The sequence below is a fragment of the Podarcis bocagei genome, assembly GCF_964188305.1.
Source record: "Podarcis bocagei genome assembly, chromosome: 9".
In the NCBI taxonomy this organism is placed as follows: domain Eukaryota; kingdom Metazoa; phylum Chordata; class Lepidosauria; order Squamata; family Lacertidae; genus Podarcis; species Podarcis bocagei.
The window spans coordinates 34,136,826-34,147,875 of record NC_138134.1 but is presented as its reverse complement, the minus strand read 5'-3'; the positions used below and the strand labels follow the sequence as shown (position 1 = coordinate 34,147,875).

Genomic DNA, 11,050 nt, shown 5'->3' with positions numbered 1-11,050 from the left:
AAACTCTGCTGCTCAGGAAACATGGAAAGTAGGTTTTTCACCTCCCACCACCCCAGAATTTTCCTCATAGTCCACTGTATTTTTTAAAACAGCTTTTCTACCATTAGAAGGCCACCTCATGGTTTGCAACCCATTATGTTATAATATTACAGTGTATGGCAACGCAGAGTGCAAAATGAAAGTGGAAATATAATTTGGATCCCCACCCTGGTCAATAAGCTGCTAATCTTTAGCAAAACAAGTTTATTTATCTCACATAGAAACTACACCAGTTCAGTACCAAAAAACAAGAAAATACCCCGAAACAAGGCAACTCAATACTTCACTTAATGACACTACAGTGGTGCCCCGCAAGACGAAATTAATTCGTTCCGCAATTTTTGTCGTCTAGCGAATTTTTCGTCTTGCGAAGCACGGTTTCCCATAGGAATGCATTGAAAATCAATTAATGCGTTCCTAGGGAAACCGCTTGCCAGGCTGGCGGTGCGGAGAAGGGCTTTTCTCCCCACCGCAAGCCTTCAGCACAGGTACGGGAACAGAGGGGAAGGCGCGCAGCGCTTTCCCTCTGTTCCCGGGGCTTGCGTGGGAGGAGGGTTTTTCCTCCCCACCGCCAACATTCAGAACAGCATTCTGAATGTTGGCGGTGGGAAGGAAAACCCTTCTCCCACCCCAAGTCTTCAGGACAGCCATCCGAAGGCTGGCGCGGGGAGAAGGTCTCTCCGCCGCCCCCCACGCCAGGCTTCGGTGCATCCTTCAGAGGCTGCTGCCATAGTCACGCGTCACTTCTCCAGCTGGGAGAGGGTCGCGGGGCTATGGTTTCTTTAGCCCCGCGCGCGCTCTCCCGGCTGGAGAGGTGACGGGCGCCTATGGAGGTTCCTGCCATATGCGCGCGTCACAACTCCAGCTGGGAGAGGGTTGCGGGGCTATGGTTTCTTTAGCCCCGCGCGCGTTCTCCCGGCTGGAGAGGTGACGGGCGCCTATGGAGGTTCCTGCCATATGCGCGCGTCACAACTCCAGCTGGGAGAGGGTCGCGGGGGGCTGGTTTAGCCCCGCGCGCGCTCTCCTGGCTGGAGAGGTGACGGGCGCCTATGGAGGCTCCTGCCATAGGCGCGCGTCACTTCTCCAGCTGGGAGAGGGTCGCGGGGGGCTGGTTTAGCCCCGCGCGCGCTCTCCTGGCTGGAGAGGTGACGGGCGCCTATGGAGGTTCCTATGGAGCTGTTCCTGGAACAGCTTTCCGAAGTGGAGCGGCTGGGGCAGGTGACCCCGCCCCCCGCCCCACTTCGGAACAGCTGCAAAAGACGTCAGGGGGAAGCGGGGAAGCGAAGCGCTTCGCTTCCCGCTTCCCCCGGACCTCTTCTGAAGCAAGGGGCTGGGGGGAGATCGCTATCTCCCCCATCCCCTTGCTTCAGAAGAGGTCGGGGGAAGCGGGGAAGCGAAGCGCTTCGCTTCCCCGCTTCCCCCGACGTCTTTTGCAGCAAGGGGCTGCAGGGAGATCGCTATCTCCCCCCATCCCCTTGCTTCAGAAGAGGTCCGGGGGAAGCGGGGAAGCGAAGCGCTTCGCTTCCCCGCTTCCCCCGACGTCTTTTGCAGCAAGGGGCTGCAGGGAGATCGCTATCTCCCCCCATCCCCTTGCTTCAGAAGAGGTCCGGGGGAAGCGGGGAAGCGAAGCGCTTCGCTTCCCCGCTTCCCCCGACGTCTTTTGCAGCAAGGGGCTGCAGGGAGATCGCTATCTCCCCCCATCCCCTTGCTTCAGAAGAGGTCCGGGGGAAGCGGGGAAGCGAAGCGCTTCGCTTCCCCGCTTCCCCCGACGTCTTTTGCAGCAAGGGGCTGAAGGGAGATCGCTATCTCCCCCCATCCCCTTGCTTCAGAAGAGGTCCGGGGGAAGCGGGGAAGCGAAGCGCTTCGCTTCCCCGCTTCCCCCGGACGTCTTTTGCAGCAAGGGGCTGCAGGGAGATCGCTATCTCCCCCCATCCCCTTGCTTCAGAAGAGGTCCGGGGGAAGCGGGGAAGCGAAGCGCTTCGCTTCCCCGCTTCCCCCGACGTCTTTTGCAGCAAGGGGCTGCAGGGAGATCGCTATCTCCCCCCATCCCCTTGCTTCAGAAGAGGTCCGGGGGAAGCGGGGAAGCGAAGCGCTTCGCTTCCCCGCTTCCCCCGACGTCTTTTGCAGCAAGGGGCTGCAGGGAGATCGCTATCTCCCCCCATCCCCTTGCTTCAGAAGAGGTCCGGGGGAAGCGGGGAAGCGAAGCGCTTCGCTTCCCCGCTTCCCCCGACGTCTTTTGCAGCAAGGGGCTGAAGGGAGATCGCTATCTCCCCCCATCCCCTTGCTTCAGAAGAGGTCCGGGGGAAGCGGGGAAGCGAAGCGCTTCGCTTCCCCGCTTCCCCCGGACGTCTTTTGCAGCAAGGGGCTGCAGGGAGATCGCTATCTCCCCGCAGCCCCTTGCTTCAAAAGAGAAGACCCGCTGTCCCAGGGGCAAGCTTCGTTTTGCGAAGCAAGCCCATAGGGGAATTCGTCTTGCGAGGCAAATCGCGGACGAAAAAACCTTTCGTCTAGCGAGTTTTTTGTCTTGCGAGGCGTTCGTCTTGCGGGGCACTACTGTATTTCATGCTGCAAGCTGGTCTACATTCTCTTCTTTCCTATTAGCTAAATGAGCTTCAATGATTTCTGCAAACAGATTCCTCTTCAGCAAGTTGTAAGCAAGAGGCAGCAGCTGGCCAACAATCTTGTGAAAATACTAGAAAAGATTAAAAGAACGCATTATCTCACTGAAATTGATATTACACACTCATACTGTTTTTCATGTCAAACATTTCCTCAGCTTCCTGTATAGTTAGTTTCATGAGCTGCTTGGTTGAGCTCATTTGTTCTTTCTGTTCATTCACAAAATGAATGAGTTTCTGCAGAGAAAATTATTTTACTTACATGTGACCCATAGCAGAAGAGGTCTATTCCCAGTTCATATCCCATTCCATAGTCACATTCATCATTAGCAAACTGAACAAAAGTTAGCATTTCCTGAATAGGGGCAAAGGCTTTCAGTCTCTGGTCATCATTGGGAGCATCTACAACGGCTTTACAGATTCTTTTGAGACCAGCTGCAGAGGAAAGTTCACATGAGAACTAAATTGGAACAAGTTTCCTTTATCATTCAGTTTTGTCTGTTTTACTGTATGTTGCCTAGGATTCCTCAGAATAACAGAGATTTCTCAATAAGAATATCAGTAAGGGCAGACAGGTTGCTCATTAGTGATCACTACAGCTATGGAATTAAGACTCTGACACTCCCACTGGTGAAAGGGGTTGTTAAGCAAATTTTTGCCAGTTTCCCCTCCCTGCAGCCCTTGCCATGACCTCTCACGTTGTTCTATAAGGTCACCCAAGGAGAGGAGAACCAGCAAAATTGACCTTTCCCTACTTCAAGCGGGAGCATCTCATGGGTGGAATTACAGTCAGGGAATACTCCTGCTACTAGGAGCAAAAGTCTGGATTCAACCTAACGTATAAATATTCATTTTTCTTTCAAGACTTCAGTATCTAAATGCACTCTTACTAATAGCAAAATTCAATTTTCTTTTTCTAAGAACAGAAACACTAGAATTAAGTTACCATTTGTTTCAGGAAGCTCTCTGTACCCAACATCATTCTTATCTATGGGGACAACCAGACCAGCTCCATGAAATGTCTTGGTTACTACCTGTATTGAAAAGAGAAAGAGACAAATACATTTAAGCCTAGGCCTGTCAAACTACACGGAACCACATCTGAATTAAAATATTAATTCTGCATCTATTCAAAGACTTGCTATTTTTCTAGAAGTATTTACATTTAATTGAATTATTAACCAGCCTTTAAAACCTTTTGTACCAAGTAGACAGCTCCCTACCTTTTTGTGCGACAGCAATGATTATAGAGCATTGCTCAGTGTTCCTTGCTGCTCATCCATGTAATCTTCTGGAGCACTAAGACAATCCATTGAAAACAGTGCTCCACCTCCTTCCTCTTGAAGTGGTGATTCCATTGGGAAAAGACAGAGAAGCCAGTTCCATTGGAGGTTACCACCACAAGGCACCTGCAATGTTTTGAATTGGCTGTTTCTCAAGGAATCCCCTCTCTGAGGCTGTTCAGCTGTTTCCTGATTATCTGGGGGGAAGGGGAATTTATAACTTGCTCCTGTCTTTCCCAAATTAAATTTAAGGTTTTTAAAGATAGAAATGTTCTGAAAATTCATAGTTCAATATGAACAGAATTTGCACCTGTCATTCCAAAACATAGACTGTTGCACAAGTAACTGGTATTCTGGTTGCTTAGGTAACACTTTTCCATCTATAGCCTATAGCTGGTGAACGTAGTTTAGTTACAGTTAACATATTTGGACAAACATGTCTGATATTCTAAATCCATGTTTTAGAATTAAGTCTTAATCTATGTCATTCCTGATTTGTTTGGTTTCTGGGTTGAGATACTCCCATCTATGTCCTCCATATTTTTCTGCTTGTTCTGTTATTTAAGTTATTTGGATCTTTAAAGTATACATTAGTGGTGATCTCATGTTTTGCCATGAAGAGAGTGTTGATGCTGTAATTTATATAAAAGGCATTGCTGTCAGATGCCATTAAGAATATGTTTCTATGCTCTGAACATAATTTATTATGGCTCCTAAAACTTTAAAAATACCTACATCCAAGCAATGCTTCGTATTTATACCTTTCAACAACAATCAAACTTTAAGCATATGTAAAGCAACTCAACATTTTCTCATAGTAAAAAGGTGATTAAAATATTGAGAATTTATTTCCTAGGATAAGTTACCTTGTAAACTTATAGAAAATTAACACAAGCTGGCCTTGAGCAGGAAAAAAAAAAAGGAACGGGCCTATACATTAGAGTTCTTTATTAATCTAGAAAGAAATCAAGCCATACTTTCTTGTCTCTCTGTTTCATCTTCATGGTTTTTTGCTCAAGCGAGTAACCAAGTTCTTTTGCTGTTTTGGTTAGTTTTTCATCTATATCTTTCAGAATGCTGATTTTCTTTTTGTCCGTCAATTCCTTAAGCCTTTTGGACAAAAGTAATCTGAAACAAAAAGAAAACTTTGTGTTACATGTATCATCCACTTTTCTTTGTAACAGGAATGGGGAACCTGGGACATGTTGTTGGGACTCCATTAGCTTAGGTTGATTATGAGGGATGAAGGGAGTTGGAGTCCAACAACATCTGGAGGTCCTCAGGTTCCCCAGCCCTGCTCTAGAATGATAAAAGCATGGAAAGTTTTCTTAAGTCTTCCAAAGAATCTAGCATGGATTTAATCAGCAAAGCAAAACAAAACACAGTAATGAATGAATGAATGAATGAATGAATGTTTAACTATGACTTTTAACTAACTTTAGCTGTAAATATTCCAAAGGACTACTTTGGAGTCAGGCTTGGTGCTGAGAGACAGGCTTTTGAAATGATCACAAGTGCCTCCATGGGGAAGCAGCAATTAAGTGAGACTATAACCTCTCCCAAAAGATTTTATTAAGTCTTGCTCACTGATTAAACAGCTGTACTTATGGATTACTAGCCACCACGTAATTACTTCATGTGGAAATGCTCACATGATCACTTTTAAAAGTAGTATCAATGTACAAAGATCACATCAAAATAGTCCCACAATCAGCCCTTTCAGTCGATGTGCCAGAATATGGATTATTCAATAGACTAGGTGTTGTTTTGTACTGTCACCCAAGGTAGAAGTTTCAACAAGCAAGTTGTCTCAACTCGAGAAACAGACAAAAACAACAGCTGCATGGGGAATCTTGATTTCAGTATTGTTTAGCTACTGGCTTTTTAACTAAGTTTACAATTTTGCTTCCGTTTTATTTTAGTCAAAAAGAAAAACACATTCAATATGTGCAAACTGAACAGGTCATAGTACATTAATCAACCCCTTTATTATGCATAATTTTCAATAAAACTACTGAACTGGATGGCTGAAAGTATTTCTGAGCTAACAATTGGAAATGCATAAAGTGTTTACGAAGAGTAATGACTTGATAACTCAAAGGCAGCCTCAAATATTGCTGTTGAAGCAGAAACTTGGCTATAAATGACGGCTATGTTATTTCCCACCACCACCCGTCCTAGACTGCTAAGAATCATAATATGAACAATATATACAGGGTATATAGAAAACTTTGATAGGAATTACCTTCTTGCTTTTTAAAGTGTTTAGGAAATTTTGCTAGCTTACAATAATCAGGAAAAAAATCAAGTGTAATGTTCACAAAAGCTGAAACAGCTATACAAGAGCAACTGGCAAGTAACTAACAGATACAAGATACTGTATCTAGTCATAAGTAAGCCTCATTGTATCATTGTGACTCATTCCCTAAGAAAGAATGTGTAGGTTCGCACACTAAATGTCACTGGAGTGCCCAAATTAGAAATTCTATGAACCAAACTAGGTAAGCCATGTGATTGGCCTCCCGCCATTTTTTTACAAAAACTGAAATGGAGCTTCCGGAGGACAAGTAGGTATACCAAAGCTTATGATACAGTAGCTAGGATATATTGCACCCCATACTAGTCTTGTGGCAAATGCAGGAGAATTTGTTCAGGAGGGCAAGAGGCACTTTAGACGGATCCAAGTAAATAGGTACCTTTTCCGTTCCATGAAGAAAATAGCTGTGGTGCAAGTTTTATTGGGAAATGGCTTGTGGGTAAATATCTGAACATATACAAACACTGCTCCAGTCAAATTTGCACTTGCCCTGCAACTACATTTCAGTTTTTAAAAAACAACCAGCATAAACATAGAAATTGCTCTCCTGTCTCATCTAATTTGGTCCAGATTCATGTTTGCTTTTAATCCAGGAGTTGAAAGTATTAAATCTTACTTTACAGCAGCAAATACATTGTCACCAACTTGAGAAATTGTGCAGCCCTTCTTGGCTTCATTTTCACCAACCCACACAGGCAGTTCATCCGGCATATCCCTAAAAATTCACATACAATGTCCTGAAGTTAAACATATTACAGTATTCTCTGTGGTGTTACAAAGAGAATCCAGATTGTTCCCAACCAAAAATAGTATTTTAAAAAGTGATACCATGAGTTCTTATGTTTCTCTGAGGATTGTTCAATAGCCTCTCAAATTTTCACTCTGTGAGTAGGAAATTTAATTTCTTCATAACTTATACTTAAGATTTTCGACTGCTGTGACCCAGTCAAGGCAGAAACATATTAGAATAGGCTTTAAAAGTGTACTGAATTTTTAAAAAAACTTCAAAAATTGACAATATTTTTAGCATGTTTAGCATGTTCATGCTGCAACCCTATACTTGTAAATCCTACTGTGTTCAATGGTTCTTACTCCCCAATAAGTGTGTTTAGGATCCTAGCCTTAAATCTGTATACTGAAATTAAACAGTATATAGATTACGCCTAGGACCCTAAACACACTTACTGGGTGGGTTAAACACACTTATCCAATTTAAACAGTAAATCAAGAATTCAAACTTTCAGGTTGAAAATGGCCTTCCTGCCTATGCTTGCCATAAAAATTAATCAGCAAGTAAGTAAGATTTCTCAGGTGGTTTTCATTTGCCTAAATTAATGTATGGAGCCACCTGCTGGATAAATTTATTTCTTTAGTATGAATAAGTTCCCAAAGTTCCATATAAACAGTTCACAGATAATAATAATAATAATAATAATAATAATAATAATAATAATAATAATTCATTTATACTCCACCCATCTGTCTGGGCCTCCCCAGCCACTCTGGGTGGCTCCCAACAGGATATTAAAAACACAATAAAACATCAAACATTAAAGACTTCCCTTCCTTCTCCTATGGGATGTTTTTGTATGCCAATATGAGACTACAGAAACAAAAACAAAAAAAATACTGTGAAAATCCCTGAAACGAGAAGTAATCGATTATAGAATACCAATAATCAAAAAATAAACTAGAATTAAACAAAGACTTTACGAGATGCCGGCTACAAAACTCGTTTCACTGAACTAATCAGTTTCCTCAGAAGGAAATAAAGAAATTATAAGACTTCCCTTCCTTGTCCTATGGGATGCTTTTGCATGCCAACATGAGACTACAGGCCGATTACAAAATTTGGCATGAACATGAGAGCTTCTGAAAACATTCAGTGAAACTTTGCATAGAAAATGAATATGGAAACAGCCTATGCAGACAAGATTGCTAGATGCAATATTTATAGGGAACTGCCTCCCCTGCCCAATTATATGGACAACACATTCTGATATCACTTTTCCACCTGTAGACACATACGGGTGAAAGAATATAATTAAAATGGCCACACACTGTGCTGGAATTGGTCCTTGGCCTCATATCCTATTCTGGGTAGAGCTACTTGAAAGTAATAATCAGCAGTGCCTAATGTATGTTTTAAGGCAATGACAGGAATAGAAGTGCTAGAATAAGTAAAATCTTTTTCCAAGGTAGATACATTACTTACCTAAAATATCCCATATGATACTGCATTTTGCTGTCTCCAGTAAGGATAGTCTGGAATTCAGGAGGATCATAAAAAAACCTCCAGTGAAGATTGAAGTTCACATCCGCTGGTCTATTTGTCTTTTTATGTTTTCCAGCAAGAATGTCATATGGCCCAACTAGCTGAAGTCCAATGCTTGATTTAAGTGCATCTATGAAATGTATTTAAAAATTCATTTTAAAAATAGCACAAAAGCATAAAATATGCTGTTTTATGCTCCTGGAGAAAGATCTAAGCCAGAAAAGCCCCATTTAACTTTTAAAATGACTTTATTTAAAGAAGCTCTTCTTTGCCCCATATTAATGCAACTGTAATTGAGGTGCATTTCTCCCTTCTCAGGTCAATAAATTGATGTTCCATCTACCTATAGAAGAGATGCATGCACAGTACACATTTCTAATCCTAAATAATGTTTCCTAAATAAATAAATAAATAAATAAAATGAAGGGAAGGGAAGGGGAGAGGAATAAAGACTTTCTAGCTCAAACTCTAGGCGGAGACAAAAACTTTTAATGCTTGGCCTATGTGTACAATTGTTGGTTGCTATAATATCTTCTCATCACAGTCCAATCCTAAACAAATAACACAGAAATATGTCCCACTAAAATCAAGAGTTCCATCTTGTGCTTTTAGGATCAGAACACTAAAGTGAGGACAATAACAATGTCCATGACCTGCGCCAACACTGGAAGGTTCATGGGAAAGTGTGACATTTTACATAGGTGTATGTCTGGGGAAACAGTTTGTAGACTAGGGTAAAAAAAAAAAGTTCACTGTAATTGGGGCACTGGATTTGACTTTTAAATCCAAGCAAAGAGGAAATGTGAGAACTTCTCTTTTTGCTTTTGTTGCCAAACCGTCTTATCACCAAAGATGCTATTTAAAACAACAACAACACAGAAAAATCGGGTTTCCGGAACCCACCACATGGCTTGTCAGGATCCAGCTCCTCACAAAACTTCCAGAAACAATAGAAGTCTTCGGGCATCTGGAGCCGGTAGCAGCTTTCCACCTCTTGGCGTACATGGCCAGGGACGTCTGCTTCACCAGAGCACCGCCTCTTCTTGACCTCCTTCCCCTTTTCACACTAGTACCAGTGGACAGCAGATCAATTTTAATCGCACAGCCAGCCTGGGAAGAAGCAAGCTCACACTCTCATGCTTTAGGAAGTTTTTTATGTTTGATGTTTTATTTTAACTATTTGATGTGTTTTATTTTAATTATTTTGTTGGGAGCTGCCCAGAGTGGCTGGGGAAACCCAGCCAGATGGGCGGGGTATAAATATTATTAATATTATTAGGAGCGCACTGGAGGATTGGGAAGGAAGGGGCCTAAGAGGAAGGGGATCTGAATCCAGAGCTTGGTGTTTTGACCTCCCATAGAATAATAGCTGTCAACTTTTCCCTTTTCTTGCGAGGAATCCTATTCGGAATAAGCGAATTTCCCTTAAAAAAAAAGGGAAACGTTGACAGCTATGCATAGAATTGTGGAGCTGGAAGGGACCCTGAGCATCATCTAGTCCAACCCCCTGCAGTGCAGGAATAAGCAGCTGTCCCATACAGGGACCGAACCTGGAGGCTCTTCTAGGGGCATCCCTGGGCGGGGGTCCCCATCTCTGCCAGGCTCAGCGGAAGGCGCTGAGGGGGGCGCCCGGAGACACCTCCCGCCCCCGTCGCCTCCTGAGGCGCCTCAGGGAGGGAGACGCGCTCCTTGTCGCGGAGCGAAACCCGCCCCGCCTGGAAGAGGAGCCGGGCGGCACAAAGGAGGCTGGTCCCCGCCGGCGCCGCCACCCGGTTCTCCCGCGTTATGTGCGCGTCTATCGGGCCTGTCGACCGACCTGCTCCTGCGCAGCCGCCGCTCCGGGTCTCCTCTTCCCGCCTCCAGTCATTTCGCCGCCCGACGCCGCAACATCCCGCCGTTTGCCGCCGTGAGGCTTCTCGAGGCCCCGGCCCCGTGACGTCATCGCGCAAAGGCCTCTGGGTCTGCCGAAGGGCGCGGGGGTGGCGGGAGGCGGGGGAGAATTTAAGCGCCGCGCGCGCGGAGGTTCTCCCCCTCCCTTTGCTGCGCGAGACTGAGTGTAAATTCACCTGCATTCGGGAGGGTTGCCCCCACCCCTCGCGTGGCTCCTTCCTTTCATCCTTTCTTCCGCACACACGTCCATTGCGGCAGAAGCAGCTGCAAGGCGAGCTTGGGGTATTTTTTTTTTATTTTTTTTTGCAAGAGGCGCGCGAGCCCGGTCAACTCTCGGATACGGCAATGAGGAACGGGGGCTGCAGTTCGGCACTTGCTTTTTACTCGGGAGTAAGCAGCCCTGAACTGAAGGGGACTTGCTTCAGAGGAAATGCAGGACCGGGCTGGGATCTCAGAGCACGCGCTAGCTAGCCTAGGAAATCAAATCACCCTGGTATATACCGTATGTTGTGAACCGCCCCGAGATCTGCGGATGAAGGGCGGTATACAGATTTTAACAACAGCTAACCCTGCAGTCCTACCAGTGCCGGATTTACGTATAAGCTAAACAAGCTATAACTTAGGGTCC

General features: G+C 44.7%; 1 protein-coding gene across 1 annotated transcript; it reads right to left on the bottom strand.

Annotated features, from left to right (window-relative positions):
* Positions 1-228: 228 nt before the first annotated feature.
* HPF1 (histone PARylation factor 1) lies at positions 229-10,507 on the bottom strand. Its single transcript, XM_081208999.1, has 9 exons — positions 10,349-10,507; positions 9,436-9,598; positions 8,473-8,662; positions 6,874-6,972; positions 4,918-5,068; positions 3,604-3,691; positions 2,920-3,092; positions 2,598-2,731; positions 229-338 (listed from the first exon to the last, which is right to left on the bottom strand). The coding sequence occupies exons 1-8, from the start codon at positions 10,472-10,474 to the stop codon at positions 2,600-2,602; spliced, it is 1,122 nt and encodes a 373-aa protein (XP_081065125.1). The 5' UTR covers positions 10,475-10,507; the 3' UTR covers positions 229-338; positions 2,598-2,599.
* Between the last annotated feature and the right edge of the window lie 543 nt (positions 10,508-11,050).

Bases quoted from the DNA above. Each gene is read 5' to 3' on its own strand.
- HPF1 (XM_081208999.1), bottom strand. From the start codon at position 10,474: ATGACGTCACGGGGCCGGGGCCTCGAGAAGCCTCACGGCGGCAAACGG. The intron at 6,973-8,472 runs GTAAGTAATGTA...GTGAATTTTTAG, and splicing joins TATCATATGGGATATTTTAG to GGATATGCCGGATGAACTGC. The intron at 2,732-2,919 runs GTAAGTAAAATA...AATCTTTTCTAG, and splicing joins TCTTCTGCTATGGGTCACAT to TATTTTCACAAGATTGTTGG.